The sequence below is a fragment of the Drosophila sechellia genome, chromosome 3R, assembly GCF_004382195.2.
Source record: "Drosophila sechellia strain sech25 chromosome 3R, ASM438219v1, whole genome shotgun sequence".
In the NCBI taxonomy this organism is placed as follows: Eukaryota; Metazoa; Arthropoda; class Insecta; order Diptera; family Drosophilidae; genus Drosophila; species Drosophila sechellia.
The window spans coordinates 9,219,081-9,241,519 of record NC_045952.1 but is presented as its reverse complement, the minus strand read 5'-3'; the positions used below and the strand labels follow the sequence as shown (position 1 = coordinate 9,241,519).

Here is a 22,439-nt window from a genome sequence, read left to right as displayed (position 1 = left end):
TAGCTGCGTTCGCCAGTGAATTTGCAGGCCAATCAGTGAGTGTGCCACAATTTGGCCAACCAAACGGGCAGCAGCAAACTGGTCAAGTCGCAGATGCCATCGGAGCTGTTCCTGCTGGTCACCTCCTTCTCCTTCTCTGCCGGCAACGTGCAACCAGCAACATGCAACTTCGATCTGCTGACGTTGCACTTGTTGCGATTTCACATCAGTTTTTTTTTTCTGCTGTTACGGCTGCTATACGGTTGCTTTTTGCTCGTTGCCTACTTTTCAACGTCTTGTACTTTCGATTGGTTAATTGTTAAACAAATTTGAAATGTTTCTGCTTTGCAGTCACCTGGCCTCACCCCCTACACCACCTCCTCCTTCTATCGTTCGCGAATGCAAATCGCATGAGCTAACAAGCTGCAATCGTTGCACATCCCACATGCAATTGGCAACTCATAACAACCGACATGCTCTCAGTTAGAGGCAAGTTAAGTTGGTAGACCACATTTTCGCCTGCCTCCATAAGGCTGGCGATTACCAAATAATTTCGGTTATTAATCATTAAAAATGTGATCGTTCCGGAGGAATAACTAGCCGCATGTCGCAAATTATTTAAATCGAGCCAAAGCAATTTCAGATTTAAATGGGATATATGCTACCCACATAATCACAGACAGTGTCTGTTTTATGGGCAAGTCAAAGTCGTAAATTCCCAAAAACTTATCGCTAAAACTTGTTAGAAAATACAAACAATGTGATTGCAGTATTTAAAAACAATAACAAAGCTGGGCCCCAAAAATTCAACTGGTACTTACTCATGGACTCGTTTTGACCCAACATCGTTGGGCTATCGCCATCCACCACCAGAGCCTCATTTTCGGAATCGATTTCCGTCTGCTGGACACAGGTTGCTCCTGGCACATAGGTTTCCTGGCTGAGAGTGGGATGATTGCTGTCCGTGCCAACACTCGAGGCCGAAGACGTAATGCCCACGTCAATGAAGTCCTCCTCCGTTTCCAACTTTAGGCGCTTTGCCCCCGAACTGCAACTGGGCACATCGTCATCGGGGTTTTGGGTAGCCGATGTGGCCGCTATGGTGGTGCCACCCATATTTACATCCTAAGACAATAAAAACAATATCATTAAAAAGTTATACCTTAATTCCCAAATGTAACAATCAAATCAATTAGCATTTTAATGGGCAACGGAAATGAGATATATCTGCTGGTCTTTTTTTTAACAACGGTTGCTTATCGTTCGTATCTTCTAACTGGCCCAAGAACTCTCCCCTTTAGACCATTTATAATTTATGCCAAGTTATCTCGCACCCCCTCTCCCTGGTGTATGGCATTAAAGACATTCATGCCAAACTTGAACAAAACTAAGACTTGCGTTCTGGGCTGGTCAAGCGGAGGGATAGTGTTAAAAATGGGACGCATTCGGGAGGCGAGGTGGGCCTGTGGTAATTGCCATGCTTGAGGAAATTGTTCGGAAGTAGGGTAAAGAGTTTTGCATACATTTTGCCCAGATTTTGATAGTCAATTGCTGGGAAAACAGTAGCAATTTTCCTACATGCACTCAGCTGCTTGGTAAATCGCTCAAAAATTAATGATATTCATTGTTAAAGTTTAGGGCGAAATGGGGAAAGAGTTGGGGGAGAAGTCACTTTTAAAAAGAAGGTTCCTGGAAAAATAATTGAAAAGTTAAATTATAATAATTATGGATAAAGTAACTCGTTTACCCATTGCGAATGGCTAAACGATTTTACATAACAAGAAGTAGACAATATAATTGTATAGCACGCAATATAGTGATCCGGGTTTTTTACTTAAGTATCATGAAATATAAATTCATTGCACTCATTCATTAAAATCAAATCAAAGAAGTTCTCAATTTGATAATTTGAATTTCTCCACCAAATAAACTAACCCGCCCGCAAAGTACTTGCTCAAATGATATATCATTATATCTTTAACGAAAATAAACCGTTTCTATAATAAACAACAGCGACACAAATCTCGCAGAGCAGAATCGGTTCCAATTGAATGCCTCCCTCCAATCGAATGGCCCAAAGGAAGGAAGACGATGGCTGCACTTAACCTGAAAACATGAAAAGTACCATACGCGCATTGGAAACTTGAACTTCCGACCGTAAATGAATTGACAATCCGAAGGCGAAGGGGTTGGCATATGACTGCGTGCCACAATAACATTGTGTCGGCTGGTGGCATATGAACTTGAGTGGAGTACGACTACCCGACCGACTACTAAGCTAAAAGGAGGCACAACACCAGCCAGTGCTCGCAGAACCAAAAACGGCGAGAAGCCACCAAGACGAAGACCCAGACCCAAAGGCAAAAGAAGCAACGGCTGCAGCACCAGACCATAATCAGTGTTCCATTGAACGCACAAAATCATTTAGCGAAACCAACAAAAACAAAACACAAAGAAGAGTCAGGGCCCGAGTTTGGAGGTGGTTGGTAGTAGTAGAGCCTGCACCCCAAACCAAACCAAACTGAACCAATCCGATCCGATCCCAAACCAAGCCAAAGCGGACCAAAAAGCACTTGAAACTGTTTTTTAAAAGAGTCTCCGGGAGACAGCGCTGCGATTCCAAGTAGGGTAAAAGCAAAGTGTTTGCTTTGGAGAGCAAGTATGAAGTATCTGCTAGGGAGTACGAGTACACTGGGAAAAAATGAATAGTTAGATACTGAGCCTTACCTATAAGCACTCTATTTGAAAACTGTAAGAGTATTTATGCAAGTACTTCGAGGACGGAAGAGTTAATTTTTAAAAGAGCTTTCAAATGGAGTTCCAAATAGTTGAAAACAAAATATCTTTTCAGTACACAACTATCCATTAACTATTCATTAACAACAGGTTTTATAGAACTTTAGTAAAATCAAGTATTACTTCATTAATGGCCCATTTGTTTCTTAATGTGCACCGCACTTGGATGAATGAATATAGTCGGCTGGAAGTGCTAGTGGCTCATGGGCCATGGAGTAGGTTCAAAGCACGCTATGAAGCAGACCAAGACCAGCCAAGACGATGAGTTGAGTTTTGTAGCAAATTGAATTGTCTTTGTTGCTGTTTCTGCAATGTGTGAGTATGTGTATGGGTGTGCTGTGATGTTGCATGAATCACGTGACCATGACCACCAATGCAACCCATAGGCCAAGAACAACTGAGCCGGGCTTCGCTTCGCTTTTGCTCTCTGTATATGGTAGACGTACTCGCAATTTGAACCTCACTCAAAAGATCATTTACTTTCATTAGGACGCGCAGTGGAAACTTGTCGTGTAGCAAGTGCAAACTTGGTCTAATAAACGGCCATTAGGCAGTCAGCCTGGATCATGCATGAAACGGCCGACAGATCGTTTCGTACTAACAAGATTTTGTATTGGGGCTAGTCGTTCTCACCTTATGGGGATGTCGTCTCTTTCGTTCGCTTTGAGTAGCCGGTGGAATTGGTGAAGAGGACTGCAGTTTGGCCTCCTGGCGATCTGATGTCAACGGAATAAATAAATATTAATTGGTTTCAAATACAGCACTTTTATCTTCAATCTACTCACATTTCATTTCAATTTCCTCGTCATCCAATAGCAATGAAACCACTTCCTTGGGCTTGAGTGTGTCGGGTTTGAAATTGCCGCCACTTATGACCATGCGTTGTATCTGAAGTTCGGGGAGAAAATACCAATATTTGATTGAATAAAATTAGACATTCAAGGCAGGAAATGAAACGAAACTCGTACAAGAGCAGGGATAGCGCCAAAGGGTAACCTAACTTCCTAGACTATTTACTTGTTGGCTCAAAATACTTTCATATGGTAATCAAGGCATTATTGTTACTCGTTTCGTAATTTAGCCAATAAATGCACAGGAAAACGAAGATGTGCTCGATCTTATGAGGACGCCAGGAGGCGTAACCGAGATGTCGCCTACCCAATTGTATAATTAATTTCCGGTGTTGGTTTACCAGCCCCAACCATTTAAATCCCATTTACAAGTGCTCGTGTTTCGCATTGAGCACTTTTTCAAAATCCCAAAGGCGCAACAATGCCTTCGGTTTTTAGGAGGGTTTTTTATTCCCAACAACGCACGTGCCTAATATGCGATGCAACAAAAGAAAAACAGAGCACTTGAAGAGTCTTGCGGTTTGGTTTCGTAGGGTTTCCTGTCCCCCGATCACTCACCTCGCTTTTTTCTCGGGCCCTCTGCAGAATCCGCTCCTCGATGGTTCCCTTGCAAATCAGTCGGTAGACGGTCACCTGTTTCGTTTGGCCCAATCGATGAGCCCGATCCATGGCCTGTTGATCGACAGTGGGATTCCAGTCCGAGTCGTAGAAGATGACCTGCGATAAAGATACAATATATTGGATATAGATTTGAGATTTGATATAGAAAAGAACCTAATGTGATTTAAAGAACCGAGCTGAACAAGCATATTTCCACACTTAAAGAGCTCTTTCGAATTAGTATGCAAATAGTTGCTGCACACGCACATCCTTTCGCCATTCTTTTGATGATTTCGAGCCTGCATATTTGATTGGTTCTGCCTCGAATTCGACTAGTCTATGAACCACTTTGTAGTGTCACGAATTTTTCGCTTTTCCGGTCTATTATCTGAACTAGGAAAACCGACGGCACCGGTGTTAACCCTTCAATGCCCCTGTTGAGTCGCACTTGGTGGTACGTGTTTGGTGTGCAAGTGTTCAGTAATTCTCAAGGGTTGTCTTAGGGGAGTGGAGTTTCCGGCTGAGAGATGGGACTAATTAAAATCGAACTGCTCCAGGGATTTCATTTTTATTTGGAACACGTGTTGAGCCCTATTCAGAAATCTAAGACGGAAATGGCCCATTGAGGAATCTGTCTATTAAATGGAATAAATGATCAATTGAGTATATAGCGCGGGAATTCTGCCATTTGGAAAATATTGGAAGCTGAGACGGCTTTCTATTTTGCATAATAATAAAAATTTTTGTACGGAAATACATAGGTGATATATACTTTTTTAATAAATCAATATATTTCTTGTAATGGGTATGTGAAAAAATGTTACAAACAATATCTATCGTCAACCGATTTTCTTTGCACAATTGATTAGTTGCACTTTAAATCCCACTGCAACTTTATAAAAAAAAAAATAAAACTTCATAACCAGTTTAGTAGCAGAAATGTGTAAGCGCATTTCAATTTTGTTTTATATAAGTGCTCTTGTTAATGGAATTCGATCCGACAAGGAAACTATTGAATTTAGATGGATTGAGCAGAAATTGGATAATTTTCATAAGAATCCCAGAACATTTAAAATGGTATCAAAAATATTACATATAGTTTTTAGATTCTTAAACCACTTACACTTCTCAGAGATATATGGTCAAGGAAGATTATTTCAAGCCAAATGGCACAATATTTTTCTTTATTGGTGGGGAGGGAACAATTTTATCGCCTACTACAAATGTTTCAAACATTATGTTGACCAAGAGTTTTATGCACGACTTGGCAAAAAAGTATGGAGGATATCTGGTGCACAGTGAACATCGTTACTATGGAGAAAGTAAGGCGACAAAGTGCGTTTTCAACCATAATAACAAATAAAAATGATAAATAACAAAAATTGTCTTTTACAGAGATCTCAGCTTAAAGTCCCTAAAATACCTCACAGTTCCTCAGGCAATGGCAGATGTTGCACAACTAATTCGATTTTTTAAAGCAAATACCACTTATTTTGGTCAGTCCAAGGTATTTCTTGTGGGAGGATCGTATTCAGGTTTTATGGTGCCCTGGTTTGCCAAACTCTATCCAGACTTGATTGATTTGGGCTGGGGTTCCAGTGCCCCGTTTCAGTTTAAAATTGAACTAAAAGAATTCTATACAGAAGTTTTCAAAATTGTCCAACAAATTGGTGGTAAAAAGTGTCATGATGAGATCATATATGGTTTCCAAACTCTTCGAGAAGCCATTAAAAAAGATAATACTTCAAAGCTTGTGGAAATGAATATTTGCGGATTTGACCACGTCAATAATTTTCATGTAATTAATTTATTTGAAAGATTAACAAAAGTCATTGGTTCTCTGGTGCAATACGAAAAGTAAGTAAATTGATGGTAAATATAAAGTGAATAACTAATTTCTTTCCGACAGTGAAACCAATGTTCAAAGAGCCTGCAATGAGATTTCGGAAACCTCTTTTACTTCCTACCTCAGAAATAAACTTAATGGAAATTCGACAAAGTGCTACGACTCAGTTTCCAGTTTAACGCCTTTGCGGGATGTTCGTTTAATCACAGACTCATGTACGCAGATTTCAAAACATCATAAAATCTTGCACAAACGTCTTTTTTTTAGCACGCCTTTGGTTGTACCAATGTTGTACTCAGCTTGGAAACTTTCAGACTTCTGAATACGTTCCACTTGATTTTTGGCTAGATATGTGTGCTGATGTCTTTGGATACAAGTTTTCCTACTGTTACATAAATAAAAAGGTGAAAAACACTGATCATAACTTTAGGGACTTGGACAGCAGTGAAAAGATGCAGCGCGTCTTCCTAACCCAGCCAGAAATGGACGCTTGGTCAGCTACTAAGGTGAGAAAACACAATCGGACTTATATTTTAAAGGGTAAGCGGATATTGATTTTGATATTAATCTCAGAAATTACTAATCCATTTTAATAACTTAAGGGGCCACTCACTGCGAGGACTTACAGCCATCAGCAGTGAATGTAAACCCATCCATAAGAACACTGTTGATGGACATCGAATTCGAAGTGCAAAAATTACAAAATGATTAGCCACTTTAAATTGTATTATTCCATTTACAAAAAGCTGTAGTGCAGTTCTGCATAATATAATTAAAATATATAATTTTACACTAAAACAGATTGGTGTACTTAATGAAAGCATTGAAAGACTCTTTAAAAGTGTATAATCATTAGATGGTAGTTAGTAATTGTACTACACCTTGTATAACCCTTATCGGTTAACTCTATTACCCACATTTCAAGTACCCTCAAATTGAGTGAGTGAAACCGAATGATTGATAATCGAAACAGTCGACGCGAATACCATTGTACTCGATAAGACGCCGCATGGCGTTGGAGCACAAAATGCCAACAATCTATTTGGCCCAGTTGACAATATTATTTACTGGCTTAAAAACCACTAATTAAATACTGCGTTGGCGATAAGATTTGCCTTTTTAGCTAAGGCAAAGGAATTAGTTGGCGCATAAGCTGCTAAACGTTGATCAGTTCTACTTTAACGCTCGACGATGAAACTTTGGCTAGGGATTTCTTTGGCTCTTTTGGCCCTGGGCCAAGCCCATGGTAGCATATTTGAGAGGACTTTCAAAAGGATCCACGAGGAGCCACCACTGCCAACCATTCAGAATCGAGCTGATGTAGTTCAAACCCTTTGGATTGAACAGAAACTGGATCACTTCGACCCGGCAGAAACCCGTACATGGCAAATGGTATATTGCATAATTTAGATTGATTCTTATTTTTGAGGTTTTCTTGGACACGTACAATGTTTGTATTAATCTCTTTCAGCGCTATATGCTCAACGATGCACTGTACAAGTCTGGAGCACCACTTTTTATTTATCTTGGCGGAGAATGGGAGATCTCATCGGGCAGGATAACCGGTGGTCACCTATACGACATGGCCAAGGAGCACAATGCTCTTTTGGCCTACACAGAGCATCGCTACTATGGCCAAAGCAAGCCCTTGCCGTAAGTGATTCTGAAAACAATTGGGTGCTTCTAAAGAAACTATTTTCCATACCTTTAAAGTGATCTATCGAATGAAAATATCAAATACTTGAGTGTGAATCAGTCCCTGGCCGATCTGGCTCATTTCATTAACACCATCAAGCAAAACCATGAAGGTCTGTCCGAGTCCAAGGTCATTATTGTTGGAGGTTCCTACTCCGCCACAATGGTCACCTGGTTCAAGAAGCTCTATCCCGATCTGGTGGCTGGAGGTTGGGCTTCCAGTGCTCCGCTCCTTGCCAAGGTCAACTTTGTGGGTGAGTTTGGCAGTTGCAACGGCCCTTTGGTGGCAAACAAAATAAATCATACTTTCAACAGAGTACAAGGAGGTCACTGGCCAATCCATCGAACAAATGGGTGGATCTGCCTGCTACAAGCGAATTGAAAACGGCATTGCCGAGATGGAGACCATGATAGCCACAAAACGAGGTGCAGAGGTCAAGGCCCTGCTCAAGTTGTGCGAACCCTTTGATGTCTACAGCGATCTTGATGTTTGGACTTTGTTCAGCGAGATTTCCGATATTTTTGCGGGCGTGGTGCAGACTCACAAGTTTGTATAATAGCCGGAACGGTATTTGGGTTAGATAACAAACTAATATCCCACTTCCAGTGCTGGCCAAATTGAGGGTGTTTGCGAGAAGATAATGGACGGTTCGAATGATCTTATTGGCGTTGCTGGATATTTGTTGGATGTATTCGAGGAGAGCGGTGGCAAGTGCCACGACCTTAGTTATGATGCAATTACTGCATTGCTCCTGGACACTAATTACAATGGCAACATTAGTAAGTTCGCAATTGATAGGTTTGCAAAGCTAAACCTTTAAAAGCTGCTTCTGAATAATTTCAGTGCGACAGTGGATTTTCCAGACCTGCAATGAGTATGGTTGGTATCAGACATCTGGTTCTAGAGCCCAGCCATTTGGCACCAAATTCCCTGTTACCTATTATACCACCATGTGTGCCGATTTATATGGCTCAGACTACAGCAACGAGTTCATTAGCAACCAAGTGACCATCACCAATCAGTTCTTTGGTGGATTGTCTCCTAATGTGGAAAACGTCTACCTCACCCATGGGCAATTGGATCCCTGGAGGCCGATGGGAATTCAGGACGAAACTCAGGCCACTATTATTCCAGGTGATTAGATGGGACTACATAATCGAATTTACTTTACTTTTTCTGTGACTTTATAGAGCATGCCCACTGCAAGGACTTCAATTCGATCAGCTCGAGTGACACTGCTGAAATGAGAGCTTCCAAAGAACGTATAGCCGAACTGGTCCGCGAATGGGTTAAATAATCGTAGATAAGGTTGCACCGAATGGAAAACCAAAAATAAAATTCTGCGGATTTTACTTATAAACAAACCGATAAACATCTTCGTTTTAAAATTTAATAATGTAAATTCCCGTAAACTGGCTGAACAGTAATAAATTATAAAAGCTTTGATTTATAAACAAAATCTAAAGATCGGAAAATCTCATAGATTAGGTAATCATGTCACGACAGTGATTTTGATTTGCTGACAATAAATTGGAATTTCCGACTAATCCAAAGTTCCGAGCGATTTATGATGGACAGCGAATGCGAAACTGTAATCGCAACTTGGGAAGCTATCATATCATGTCGCTGGTCACTTATCAACTAATTAATTTACAATCCTTATCGTGGTAGGAAATTACTTTAGAATGTGATACCGTGAGCTTTAAAACCATAATCGGACCCGTTAGTTGCTTCATTTGTGAAAATGGCTGCTCTGCGTTTGGTCTGCCTTTTTGTGGTCTTGGTCATAGGACTTGTCCACTCCCTGGACATTCCGAAGATCAAAGATGTGCCTCTTTTGGTCAAGACTCTGAAGAATTTAAACCGCGGTCCACCACACCAGGTGATGACCAAGCGTGCCAATGTCCAGGAGAAATGGATCACCCAGAAACTGGATAACTTTGACGCGAGCAACACGCAAACCTATAAGATGGTATGAATATTCCGAAGGAGATGTATATTGCTCAGTAAAAATATCCATAAGCTTCGACACATTATTCGGAGTTACACAAAAATAAGATAACACCAAGCGCTTGAACACGTGCCATTTCACATATTTCAGCGTTATTTGCTCAACGATGATTTTCAAACTGAGGGAAGTCCCATTTTCATTTACCTGGGAGGCGAATGGGAGATTGAGGAGAGCATGATAAGCGCTGGTCACTGGTATGATATGGCCCAGGAACACAAGGGTGTTCTCGTCTACACTGAACATCGTTACTATGGTCAAAGTGTACCAACATCGTGAGTAATCAATGCGCATTCATTCATTAGCTCTTAGTAATTCATACTTTTTTAGAACCATGTCAACCGATGATCTCAAGTACTTGGATGTTAAGCAGGCCTTGGCCGATGTGGCCGTTTTCATTGAGACCTTCAAGGCGGAGAACCCCCAACTGGCTAACTCGAAGGTGATTCTGGCTGGCGGTTCCTACTCGGCCACCATGGTGGTTTGGTTCAAGCGTCTGTATCCCGATTTGATTGTCGGTGGATGGGCCTCCAGTGCACCGCTTTTGGCCAAGGTTGACTTCACCGAATACAAGGAGGTGGTGGGCCAGGCCTTCCTTCAGTTGGGCGGCCAGAAGTGCTACGATAGGATTGAGAACGGCATTGCCGAGCTGGAGTCCATGTTCGCCAACAAACGCGGAGCTGAAGCTAGAGCCATGCTGCGCCTGTGCAACAGCTTCGATGATCAGAACGACCTGGACTTGTGGACCCTGTTCTCAAGTATCTCGAATATTTTCGCCGGAGTCGCTCAATACCAAGGGTAGGGTATTTTGTATTGCTAGAATGCGGATCGAAAAATTGAAACTAATATTTCAGCACCGGCGACATTGAGTACTACTGTGACTACCTTCTGAGCTTCAATGATGATGCCACGGCCATTGCGAACTTTGTGTACTGGGCCTGGGGAATGGGCAACTGCATCGATGCCAGGTACGAAGGCAGTGTTGAGTACTATCTCTGGGGAGTGGACCACTTTGACGCCAGTAAGTGACCAATTCACCAAGACCAAGAAAGCTCTCTTAAATACTTGCCAAATCTACAGGTCGTCCTTGGTACTATCAGACCTGCAATGAGTATGGCTGGTACCAGAGCTCTGGCTCCAGGAATCAACCTTTTGGCACCAAGTTCCCTGCCACCCTTTACATCAATCTCTGCGGTGATGTCTTCAGTTCGCAATACGGAAATGAACAGATCAACAACAATGCAGCCAATACCAACGAATACTTTGGCGGCATGGAGACCGGCGTGGATAATATCTACATGACCCACGGCGCCCTGGATCCCTGGAACCCGATGGGTCATGGAGTGGAGCAGGGAGCCACTCTCATCGCCAACGCATCGCATTGCGCCGACTTCGGATCGATCAAGTCCACAGATTCCGCCGAAATGCGGGCCTCTAAGGAGAAACTTGCTGAATTGGTTCGACAGTGGTTGGCCTAGATTTGTTGGCTAACGTTGGCCACTATTTGATATTTATTACAAGTATTAAAAAATCCTTAAGAGTTTTGTTTTGATTTTCTAAACATAATCGTTTTGTAACGTTTACTAAACTTCTTTCAATTCTTCAAAATGTATCTTTGGCCTAAATAAACTATGAAGAAAATATAGCATATACTTCCATCGTTTTTATTTAAGACACTAGTTTAGACTTGTTTTTGAACGTTATAAGTTCCAGATAATTTAAAGTTATTTACCAAAAATTCGAATAAAACTGGGCTTATAATCAAAGGTTATCACAATTTTTTGCAATGCGCCGAAGGTTATGCTATTAAAGCTGCGTCAAAAACAATATAATAGAACTCGTAAATTTAAAATTAAAAATTTTAAATACAATGCAATAAACATTTTAAATATACTAGATATAGATATTTTGGTATATAAATCATAACACTAACTATTTTCCAACCTAACAAAAAACAAAAATTTTTTTTGCATCAATATACATTTATACACATATTTGTATATATATCATATATAAACATATATATGCATCAGTAGTTACTAGCATATTATAATTTATTTCTATAAATCTAACTATTACTACCGTTATTGCGTACTAAGTTTAACTATTAGTTTACTTTTATGATAAAGCTATAACGTATAACGTAACTCCTTTGCTTGCACTTAGATAAAAATGATAGGGAATGAAATTGATTCCTTTTTCTTACATCATTTTAAGACCTTAGCTTATTGACCAAGGCACCTAAAAAAGTAAACATTTGGTAACAAAACAATGACCAATAAATTGTCACTTTTGCTTATATATGATTAAATTGCCAAGAGTGGAAGATTTCAGGGCACGTGTACAAGTAAACTATTCAACAAACTAAACTTTTATACTATTTAGTACGTTAGTTACATTGATTAATAAGTCGACCTTTCGCTTGTTAATTGGAGTTTCATTTAAATTTCAAAGTCAAAAGTAACGCAAAGGAGAGTATTCGTCTAATATATAATTTATAACATTTTTGGTGAATCCTTCGTCTAAAATTTGTTAATATGTTAATATGTTATATAAACATTGCTAGAAAATAATTTATGGTTTAAATTAAGAGAACCTTTATATAAAATTTGAACATGGTTATTTAAATAGGCTTTAAATAAATACAATCAGAGACAATCTTCTTTGTCTTTGCGCAGACGAAACGTATTCTAACGAACCTAGATCAATAAACGTAATGCAAGACATGATACGAACAAAGAACCCTCAACTTTATCAGTGTAATATATTTCGGATTTTTGTTTGCTTTGCAATTTAGCGCCCAAAGGCCCTGTCTAAGGTTAATGGGACTGCCAGTAGCGAATATTTTCCAATAAATAGTCGGCCACCGATGAAGGCAAATCATTCGCAAACTTGTGAACTATACAGCAATATGAAGTATACCCTAGTAGTGATCGCCCTACTTGCACCTCTGACTGCAGCAGCTAGTCTGGGTGAACAGAAACCGGAGGCGAATGCATTCGTCAAATCCCTAAGAGAACTGCACCGAGGTCCTCCAGTTGAACCAATGAAGACCAGGGCCAAGGTGGAGGAGCGCTGGATCACCCAAAAACTAGACAACTTCGATGATAGCAACAACGCCACCTGGCAGGATGTAATGATTATCTTCAAACTAAGTATGTTAAGCTTTACTAACGTCTTCCTGTTCCATAGCGAATCTATATCAACAACAAGTACTTCGTTGATGGCTCTCCCATCTTTATCTACTTGGGCGGCGAGTGGGCTATCGATCCCAGTGGGATTACCTCTGGACTGTGGAAAGACATTGCTAAGCAGCACAACGGTTCCCTTCTCTACACTGAACATCGCTTCTTTGGCCAGAGTATCCCTATAACGTGAGTTAAAACACCATTACTAAGTTCCGTAGAGCTAAAGTAATACGACTGCTCCCTTTAGTCCTCTGTCCACTGAAAACTTGGCCAAATACCAGAGCGTGGAGCAGGCCCTGGCTGATGTGATTAACGTGATTGCCACGCTGAAGCAGGAGGACAAGTACAAGGACTCCAAGGTTGTGGTCTCTGGCTGCTCCTACTCGGCCACCATGGCCACCTGGATCAGGAAGCTCTATCCGGAAATCATCAGGGGCAGCTGGGCCTCGTCTGCTCCGCTCCTGGCTAAGGTGAACTTCAAGGACTACATGAAGGTGGTCGGCGAGTCGTACGCAACCCTAGGAGGACAATATTGCTATGATTTGATCGATAACGCCACCTCGTACTATGAGAATCTCTTTGAGATTGGAAACGGCACTCAGGCAGTGAAGGAATTGAACCTGTGCTCCAACTTTAATGTAAACAGCGAACAGGACCGTTGGCAGATCTTCAGCACCATAGCGAACATTTTTGCTGGCATTGCTCAGTACCAAAAGTAAGTCATATGAAATAACCAAGAGAATGTACTACCAATTTATTATTTACCCATAGACCAGAAAAATATGATATACCCACCTACTGCTCGATTCTGCGAGAGTTCAGTGACGATGATTCCGTTGCTTTGTCCAAGTTTATTAATTGGAAAATCAATGAGCATTCCGGAGCTTGCCTTAGCACGACCTTCAAGGGAGCTGTTGGTTACTACGAATGGTCGAAGGAGAACTACCAGGATAGTAAGTGCTACTTGCCTTCAGCATCATATATCTTTGCTGAAACCTTTTGTTTTGAATCTTTAAGGTGACTTGCCCTGGATTTTCCAGACCTGCAGCGAGTTCGGATGGTTCCAGTCTTCCGGCAGCAGAAGCCAACCCTTTGGATCCACTTTTCCGGCCACTCTCTATGAGGACACCTGCGAAGGCGTCTTTGGATCGAAGTACGACTCGGCTGGCATCCACGCTAATATCCGCGCAACCAACGATGACTTCGGTGGTCTAAACGTTAACGCCACCAACATCTACTTTGTGCAGGGAGCTCTGGACGGTTGGAGCAAGGTGGGTGCTGGAGTTGCCCAGGGAGCCACCATTATCCCGTACGCCTCCCATTGTCCCGATACTGGATCGATCAGTGCCAGCGATAGTGCCGAACTGGTGGCCTCCAAGAAAAAGCTGATCAAGCTCGTGGCCCAATGGCTGGAGGACTAATCTCTCGAACGACGATTTTAATTAGTATAGAAGATGTTATCAGTTTTTTTGTTTTAAATGTATTTAACCACCAGTGATTGGACCTAATAAACCGAATATTAAACATATAAAATTTATAGATTTTCTAACATTACTTGCAAATTGCAACCAATGAAACAATACCTTTTTCTAATTGCTTATACTTATCAGTAATCATTTATAACAAAACCTATATATTTGACCTTATAACTACGCTTTATTGTTCAGGTGAGATTCTAATCTGAAGCACCCACTTGTCCTCTGCACAATTAACAAATAAGTTAGTTTGCAGAGTGGCCATAGAAAAGATCCCCAAACTCGAAATCGCTTAGTAAGGACAGTCGCAAAACGGGTAGACCTAAAGCTTTATGTTTCTAAAAAAAGCTTAACGAATTTATTATACCCTCAGCTGCGACAGATTTCCAAATATGATGCAATAAAGACTGTAAATTTATGTATCTCACAAATCCATCAAAATGCTCGAAGAGGTGTGACCACTCCGACAGTCTATCGCGGACATAGACGGTCCCAAAAAAAAGTGGGGAGAGATGATCCGCGGAGGAAGAGCGGAGATCCTACACCCAATGAATTGCACTAAATTCAGAAACGTGCTGCGCATATCAAGATCGATGGACAGCCGGCTACTTAAAGACTTTGCATTGCTTTAGAAAATGTCATAAATCTTGTTGTTGGTCGAAACCGAATCGAGTCACGCATTCTAATGACCCGGGCAGATCCATTTAACAAGTCCCAAGTGAACTTGTTTTCAACAATAAAATTTGGTTATAAATAGCATAAAATACAATTAAATCGTGGGTCTTGTATCATTTAAAATGTAACTGGTACAGTTTTTACTTCCTCTTTGACATTCTTTTGGGCATTTGGGGCTTGGTAGAGGAATATTGGGGAAGGAGGGCAAACGAAAGGCCGATGAAATACCAAAATGTTGAGTTTTTGGTCAAATTATTCCGGTATGCGCCAAATACATGAACGGCAAATACCTTTGTTCTTGTTGAAAGGCCTCAAAGGTAAGGAGATGAGTAGAAGGGGCCACACTCCTTCCAATGGTGTTTGAGAAATTATATCGAAAAATAAATGAAAATTCTTGCCATAATTCAAAGGCTTGTGGAAATTGCTTGGTATATGAAATATGTTATTTTTTTTTTAGCTTTGCAGGAAGTTGTAAAATTCCTCAATTTAGCTTGGTTAAGTATTATACTATCACATTAAGCACGTTGGTTAATTATCAATGCATACGTAAGTTTAGGTTTATAAATCAAGAAAAATCAAAAGTTTAAAGTGCTACATTGGCATGAAGTACAATTCTGAATCATCGTTAGGAAATCTTCCATCCCACGATTATTTATAAAAGGAAGCCGGCTTCAAAGATCCGCCAGCTAAAATACCAACATCGAATTTGTCAACACAAAACATAAACCTGAGCAAGTGAGACCGGCAGGCCGATCGGACGAAAAGAACTGAGCCTGAGAACCTGGCTATAAAGTGACTGAAGAGTAAGAGCTGAAACCAAATTACTCTTGGCCAGGGTGCGCAAATAACAAATCAAAACCGGTGACAAAATGATTTAGGAACCGGGCGAAAATGTTCACACGAATCACACGAACTCCGGGCCAGAACCACTGAAATCGAACAAGAAATGCTGGGGGAGAAACATGGCCAGATTCTGTTCGATATTGTATCCTTTTCGGCTGAGAATTCTTCTACGTGGTCGCTGGACTCGAATTGGTGGATCTCATTGTTGCGCGGCGATAAAGATCACACGAGTAAATCATGGTCTGCCGCCACTCACTCCAAGCTCATCCCCATATCCATCGCCATCCGCAAACCCACCCGTCACCACCCCTTGCTCAAGATTCACCATCGATTGCCGCAGTGCATGAACAAGTAGTTTAGCAAATGAATACAAGAGCCACACAGGGTTTTTCCGCCACCAAGATCGGGACAATGGCAAAGGAATTTCTCTCTATACTGACGTGTAAAATATTGTCCCAAACCTGTCTATAAATCACCAAGTGAAAGGGGAACAATTACTATATTGTAGAGAACTAAGAGCTTAGCCTGCATAGGAAAAAATATAAAACATTTTGGAAGAAGTCATAGAGCTATATTTAAAATTTGTTAGATTTTCCACACTAGTGACCTCTTATATATATTCGACGTTTGAGTGCCTACTCAAACCAGTCCCAATTATAATTTCGCACTCATATAAGTCTTGTGAAAACATTCATGATAGAGTGCTTATTTTTCGTACTTGAATAGAGTACTGATCAAAATACACTTTCAAAAAGAAAGATAACTTTACTATAAACTATATAAATCAAATAGTTGACACGATAATAAAGTTCTAGAGGGTCATGAGGAGTTTTGTATTATGGAATCACTTTTGATAATTTAAAATTACTTGTGATTTTTGCCGAACTGATTTGAACTACTGGACACGCACATTGTCATAGATCTTTACGACATCTATATCTTGAAGAAGGTTTTTACGAAACTCCTGATAGCGGGCCATTTGGCGATCATTTAACTCGACGAGCGGCTTGTTTGGACAGTGTCCCACCTCCTTATGTACAATCTTGTAGTTGCACTGTCTGAGTTTGTACTCGACCTCTTGGAGGTCCAGAGGTCGACACTTGAACAAAACAGATCCTTTGGCCAGGTCGATAATGGCGCTATCGGTGGCTTTGCACCACAAAGCATCAGTTCGCAACGTTTGATTGAATTCGTCAAAGCTTAAAGGTGTTACGCTCTGCAACGTCGCCTCAATCAAGCCAGTTTCGTTGAATAAGTGTCGATTGAAGAAGCGCGCTTTGTTTTGCCGCAGTAAGGAGGCCAAGCGAAGTTTCAGTTCGGGAAGATTATCCGTCCTGATCTTGCAAACCATGGCAACCAATTGCCGCCCATAGTCCATGGGTATACAATAGGTGTGATGATTTCTCTCGCTCAACTCGCACTCCTTCAGAATTCGCTGCACTCGACTGTATGGCAACTGCAAGGGCGACAGACGAGCTTTGAGCTCGTAGTTCTTGTCGGGATCGATGGATCCTCCCCCGCGATGCACCGCCAATCGAAGCTCGTTAGCCAGTATTAACTCATCTGCCGTGTCCTGATCAAACTGAGCCTTTTTGGAGCTTAGTGGAACGCTGGAAAGGCCGGACTTACTCGGGCTCCTTTCCCCATACATCGGAGCCCATCGTACTCGCTTTATGCTCGGTATCTGTGGATTATCCAGCAGCTCCAAGTCCAACCCATTACGCTTGTCGTTCTCTAATTTTGGGGAATCACTATGGATTAGGGTCGGCTTGGGTCTGTAGGGAGTAACACTGGACTTGAGCTGAGGAAGTTTCGTAGTCTTGGTCCTGTCCATGGGTTCTAAACCGCTGTTGTTATGCATTTGAAATGAACTTGAAATTTGGACTACTTAAAGTTATTGTTGGAAATGAATTGGATTTGACTAATACAATAGAAATTTCGGAGAGCGTATGAGTGAAAAGTTTTTAAAAGGCACTAATATCCATTCACATTGTTATTTCAAGAAAAATGAAACGAAATCGAAACAAGGTACAAACCATTTTGAAAGGCGCAGTCAAAAGTATTTGGTATTATACATCGATGTAATGAAAATGTAAGTATAATATAAACTCACCGTATCGGCGGCTGTTAAATTAATTCCCAGTCCTCCGGCTCTCGTAGACAGTAAGAACACGAAGATATCTGCTCTCGTTTGAAAATCGGCAACCATATCGCGACGAGCGGAGATCTTGCTTGAGCCATCCAGGCGCATATAGCGATGTTTGCGGTGCCACATGTACTCCTAGACATTTTATCAAGTGAGTGTTTCAAGTGACAGTGAGCGTTTACAGTTTAATAAGCATACCTCGAGCAGGTCAATCATCTTGGTCATCTGCGAGTATATGAGCACTCGATGTCCATTCGCCTTTAATCGAGTAAGCAAATTGTCCAGAACAAAAAGCTTGCCGGCATCGGTAATCAGGGTTTCCTTGTCGGGCACCACAATCGAGGACCATCCACTATGAGGCTTGCACAAGGCCAATCCACTGGAGACAAGCTCCCTGCCCTGGCTGTTCTCACACTGATTGTGTCGAATCTGGGACCAGGCTGCAGATCGACTCTCGCAGCTAAGATTGATATAAAAAAAAGTTAAAAACCTGGATCGGTTTTGATGAAGCCATTTGAAACTTACTATAAATATCTATGCACAGCTTGAACTTTCTGTCCCAAATCGTAAAGAATTCGTGGCATTGAAAGGGGTTCACATACGTATTTTCTTGGCTTTCGTGGGCGATGCGGAAACTCTGGTAGCAGCAGCAGCGTCGTCACCTTAACATCGCATTTGGCATTCGACTTGGTTTGCACCTCCACAGACTCGATTTCCAGCTTTTGCTTGGACACATCCTCCATCTCCTCGATTAGCGACGTTTTCTTCTTGAGAATCTTTGACCGAATTACACGGTGTTCGATCGTTTCCTGCATATTGTACGTAAAGTAATCGCCAAATGCGTAAACGCTGCTCTCGTTGGCGGTCTTTAAACATAAATCTTTGTATAAATTGTTCGACTAAAAATGTATAATTATTATTTATTTTACCATTGCTGTGAATATGAAGTTCTTAAGGACACTGTTTGGTAGCATATAGTCGAGAACTAGTTTGTTTTCCAGCATCGGTTCCAGCAGTTGATATCTACTGTCCGGCTGCTTTTTCCACCAAAAGCGACGGTAGGCCAGCAGTGGGTATTTCTCCAGAACTCTTCGATAATGCAAAAGACTGTCGAAAAGCAAATGTAAGTATTGTAAGTATTTAACCATTTGTTAATACAAGTAGAGGTTATAAAATTACTCACAAATCTATCAGTCCATTTAGAGTTACTTCTACCATATTTCCCACAGATAAATCGCAAAGTCGGGTAAATCCGAAGCAACTATTCACGCTCACATCCTCAAAAAGAGACCTTTGCATGTATTCCGATTTGAAAATATTGAACCTGCAGATGGGCAGTCAAGGATTAAAAATTAAGATATGATAAAATGTATAAAACCTATCCACTTACCGGTTATAGAGTAAGTGCTTACGACTGGGCAGCATTCTGTGTATGAGTCCTTCCTCGTGAATCAATCTGGGAATAGTATACTCCGCACAGCGCATGAAGAACGGACTTTTCGCGTCCCTTCTTTCAAAAAGCTCAGGATGATTGCATACCTTGCGGAATTGCATGACCAGATTCATCAGATTCGATGCCGATGAGGAGGACGCAGTAGTAGTGGATCCACTGGTCAGGTGAAGGAGATCCTCAATGCGGATCTTTTGCTTCAGCGCCCTGTATAGTAACTTCTGACGTATGGTCAGCGGACAATACACCATGATCTCAATTTTATCCGACAGCTCGTTCTCCACATCCTTCTTTATCCGCCTCAACATAAAGGGTTTCAGGATCATGTGGAGTCTGGAAATTTGTTTCTCATCAATACCCGTTTTGTTCTCCGCATGCGATTCAATATCCTTGGAGAACCACTCGTTGAACTCATCGTGGGAATCAAATAACGTTGGCATAATAAAGTGCAGCAGTGCCCACAGCTCAGCCATGCTGTTCTGGATGGGTGTGCCACTGAGTAGCAATCGATTACGACAGCTGAATCCCAGTAATAGTTTCCAACGCTGCGAGGCGGCACTTTTAATGGCCTGTGCCTCATCTAAAACCATATACTGCCACTTGATCCGGTTGAAATACTTGTAATCACTGACCACCAGCTGGTACGAAGTAATTACCACATGAAAGCTGGCGTCGCGTGTGTGTAAGTGCTTTTGGTCCCAAAACTGCCGCAGGATCTTTCGTTCGGCAGGTGAACCCCAATATGGTACCACCTTAAAGTCGGGCACAAATCTGGACATCTCTTGTTGCCAATTGTGAAGCGTAGAGGCAGGTGAGATTATTAGAAAGGGACCCCACACTCCATAGTGCTCGGCTATGTGGCAAAGAAAAGCAATCGATTGGACAGTCTTTCCCAAGCCCATTTCATCTGCCAGTATGCCACTGATTCCCTGATCGTAGATATTTGCGAGCCATGTCATACCTTTGATTTGGTAGCCCTTCAGAGTTCCCTTAAACATTTTCGGTTGGGGTAGGTCCTTCATTTCGGGACGGGGTTCTGGTTTTATATCCTCTACACTCTCCTGCTCTTGTTCCTCCTCTTCTTTTTCCTTCTTTTTAGCAAAGACATCAAATGCCCTAGTTTTGTCCAGATCTCTTTGCATAGCTGCCTCGGCATTTTCCTGGGCCAAAAGTTTCATCTCTCCTGCGTCATAGTCATCTTGAGCTGCCAACCTGGCATTGGTCTCCTCATCCAATTGGCTAAGAATGCGCAGCTGATCCTCTTCGCTGCCCTGGCCCAGTTTCTTAGACATGAAGTGGGCATACAGCTCGGTTTGGGTGATGAGGAAGTTGAGCTTACGCTGCTGACGTTTTACCTCAATAAGTTCTACGTCCTGTTTTCTCTGTTCCTCCGCCTCTCGCTCCTGCTTACGCCTCTGATCCCGCTCCACCCGCTCATACCGCTTCCAATAGGCGAGCATTTCCCTGGTAAGTCGCTTGGCACGCCACACTGTTTCCTTCATGATCCTCTGGGAATTGATAGCACGCTGTCGCACCACTTTAGCGCACATGCCAGCCACCCTTTTGCAATTGGCCAGCATCTCCTTGTGATTATTACTCTTGATGCGTTGCAGTCTGCCAGATTCCTTTTTGGACATGATCTGCCAGATGCGCCGACGACGAGCGGCCAAAGCTGCTGGGTTCTTTCGCTTTCGCCGAACTTTTGTCACTTGTCCCTCGGTGCCGCCTTCCACATCTACCTCCTCCTCGATCTCTTCCTCCTCTGGGTAATCCAATGCCAAGCTGGCCAGTTCTCTTTTGTAGTCAACCTCGCCACCATCTTCGTCATCGTCGTCGTTGTTTGGCAGCGTGTCACCAAATGTATATTTACCCAGCTCTGACGGAGGCACCTCACCGGATTCTGGTGATCCCATGCTATCGCGCTTCTTACGGCCTCTCCTTCTCTGTTTGGGTGGTTTTGGTCCAGATTGTGCCTCAGCCAAACGAGCCATAAGAATTTCCTGTTTGGTGCGGCGACGCCTCTTGCGCACTCCTGCAGTCGCCAGCTGACGCTCGGCAAAGATGTCGTGGTTGGACAGCAAGCCGCTGCCATAGTATGCATACTGGGCATTCTGGAAGGGATTAAACATCATTATTAACATCAGTTTATACATGAACTGCAAGCCAAACCACTGGACACATCTGCATCACTTACCGCGGCCTTTTTGTAGTAGTTCTTCCGCTGACGCTGTTCCCGAACGTGTTCCCTCAGCAGCTGCTGCACATACTCATCTTCGGTGATAGTGGGATCGTCGCTTTCCGTGTCGCTCAACAGGAGATCGTATAGCCACTCCCGATCGCTAGTCAGATCGTTGAAGTTATAAAGCTGTGCTTTGACACTTTGTCGCTCTGTTAAGGGTAATTTTAGGAGGTGTAATAAACTTCTCCAGATACCAACTTACCTTCCTTGCTCGCCAACAGACGACACTTCCGCTTCCTGGACTGCTTCATTCGGACCACGCCCACGGTGGAGGAGTCGTCAGAGTCCTGTACATCCTGTTCCCTCTTGACCACATGCTCGTCGTCCGTTTCCTCGTCGCTACTCAGTGGCTTCCGCAGGCTTCTTTTGGCCATATTCATGAAGGGTCGCATGTTGAGGGCCGCCTCCAAGCGCTGGATGTGCAGCGGCTCAGCCATCGCACGGGGGCGTGGCTGGGGCGCCGGCACGGACTTGGCTTCCATGGCAGCAGCGATTTTAGTCAGCTTTTACAAACAATTATCACGTAATTTTGCTATTTATGCGGCATGCACAGAGGTAAACAACAGTATGACCGCAACGGGATCGGCGAAAAAATACCAGCGAGTAACCCTCATATCGGTATTTATCACCATTCGGACAGTGGGTTA

At 42.3% G+C, this 22,439-nt stretch overlaps 6 protein-coding genes across 7 annotated transcripts in view; 4 read left to right on the top strand and 2 right to left on the bottom strand.

The window, feature by feature from the left end:
- The window catches only part of LOC6619075 (chromatin-remodeling ATPase INO80), a 33,792-nt gene extending 11,437 nt beyond the window's left edge, over positions 1 to 22,355 (bottom strand). The window contains exons 1-12 of the mRNA XM_002043279.2: positions 21,995 to 22,355; positions 21,748 to 21,941; positions 19,494 to 21,664; positions 19,287 to 19,427; positions 19,033 to 19,210; positions 18,629 to 18,969; positions 18,302 to 18,563; positions 18,071 to 18,238; positions 4,185 to 4,343; positions 3,561 to 3,663; positions 3,409 to 3,491; positions 801 to 1,104 (exon numbers count right to left, since the gene is read on the bottom strand). Coding sequence (XP_002043315.2) covers positions 801 to 1,104; positions 3,409 to 3,491; positions 3,561 to 3,663; positions 4,185 to 4,343; positions 18,071 to 18,238; positions 18,302 to 18,563; positions 18,629 to 18,969; positions 19,033 to 19,210; positions 19,287 to 19,427; positions 19,494 to 21,664; positions 21,748 to 21,941; positions 21,995 to 22,274 — 4,384 coding nt within the window. The 5' untranslated portion in view covers positions 22,275 to 22,355. The remainder of the gene's footprint in view (positions 1 to 800; positions 1,105 to 3,408; positions 3,492 to 3,560; positions 3,664 to 4,184; positions 4,344 to 18,070; positions 18,239 to 18,301; positions 18,564 to 18,628; positions 18,970 to 19,032; positions 19,211 to 19,286; positions 19,428 to 19,493; positions 21,665 to 21,747; positions 21,942 to 21,994) is intronic.
- On the top strand, positions 5,165 to 6,833 carry LOC116801398 (putative serine protease K12H4.7). Of its 2 annotated transcripts, XM_032720585.1 has the most exons (6): positions 5,165 to 5,303; positions 5,359 to 5,561; positions 5,622 to 6,083; positions 6,136 to 6,287; positions 6,340 to 6,612; positions 6,675 to 6,833. In XM_032720585.1, the coding sequence occupies exons 1-6, from the start codon at positions 5,166 to 5,168 to the stop codon at positions 6,782 to 6,784; spliced, it is 1,338 nt and encodes a 445-aa protein (XP_032576476.1). In that variant the 5' UTR covers position 5,165; the 3' UTR covers positions 6,785 to 6,833. The 2 variants fall into 2 exon arrangements, with proteins under 2 accessions (XP_032576476.1, XP_032576477.1); XM_032720586.1 differs by lacking the exon at positions 5,165 to 5,303 and having other exon boundaries at positions 5,492 to 5,548.
- Positions 7,225 to 9,140, top strand: LOC6619079 (putative serine protease K12H4.7). The gene is made up of 7 exons (XM_002043283.2): positions 7,225 to 7,464; positions 7,544 to 7,725; positions 7,786 to 8,021; positions 8,083 to 8,314; positions 8,375 to 8,547; positions 8,612 to 8,902; positions 8,959 to 9,140. The coding sequence occupies exons 1-7, from the start codon at positions 7,264 to 7,266 to the stop codon at positions 9,063 to 9,065; spliced, it is 1,422 nt and encodes a 473-aa protein (XP_002043319.1). The 5' UTR covers positions 7,225 to 7,263; the 3' UTR covers positions 9,066 to 9,140.
- LOC6619078 (putative serine protease K12H4.7) lies at positions 9,484 to 11,358 on the top strand. The gene is made up of 5 exons (XM_032720587.1): positions 9,484 to 9,740; positions 9,870 to 10,051; positions 10,107 to 10,574; positions 10,631 to 10,797; positions 10,857 to 11,358. The coding sequence occupies exons 1-5, from the start codon at positions 9,513 to 9,515 to the stop codon at positions 11,252 to 11,254; spliced, it is 1,443 nt and encodes a 480-aa protein (XP_032576478.1). The 5' UTR covers positions 9,484 to 9,512; the 3' UTR covers positions 11,255 to 11,358.
- On the top strand, positions 12,654 to 14,497 carry LOC116801397 (putative serine protease K12H4.7). Its single transcript, XM_032720584.1, has 5 exons — positions 12,654 to 12,909; positions 12,969 to 13,150; positions 13,212 to 13,679; positions 13,736 to 13,917; positions 13,982 to 14,497. Exons 1-5 carry the CDS (start codon positions 12,688 to 12,690, stop codon positions 14,383 to 14,385), a joined length of 1,458 nt encoding a protein of 485 aa, XP_032576475.1. The 5' UTR covers positions 12,654 to 12,687; the 3' UTR covers positions 14,386 to 14,497.
- On the bottom strand, positions 16,698 to 17,975 carry LOC6619076. Its single transcript, XM_002043280.2, has one exon. The coding sequence runs from the start codon at positions 17,816 to 17,818 to the stop codon at positions 16,853 to 16,855; it is 966 nt and encodes a 321-aa protein (XP_002043316.1). The 5' UTR covers positions 17,819 to 17,975; the 3' UTR covers positions 16,698 to 16,852.
- Positions 22,356 to 22,439: the final 84 nt, after the last annotated feature.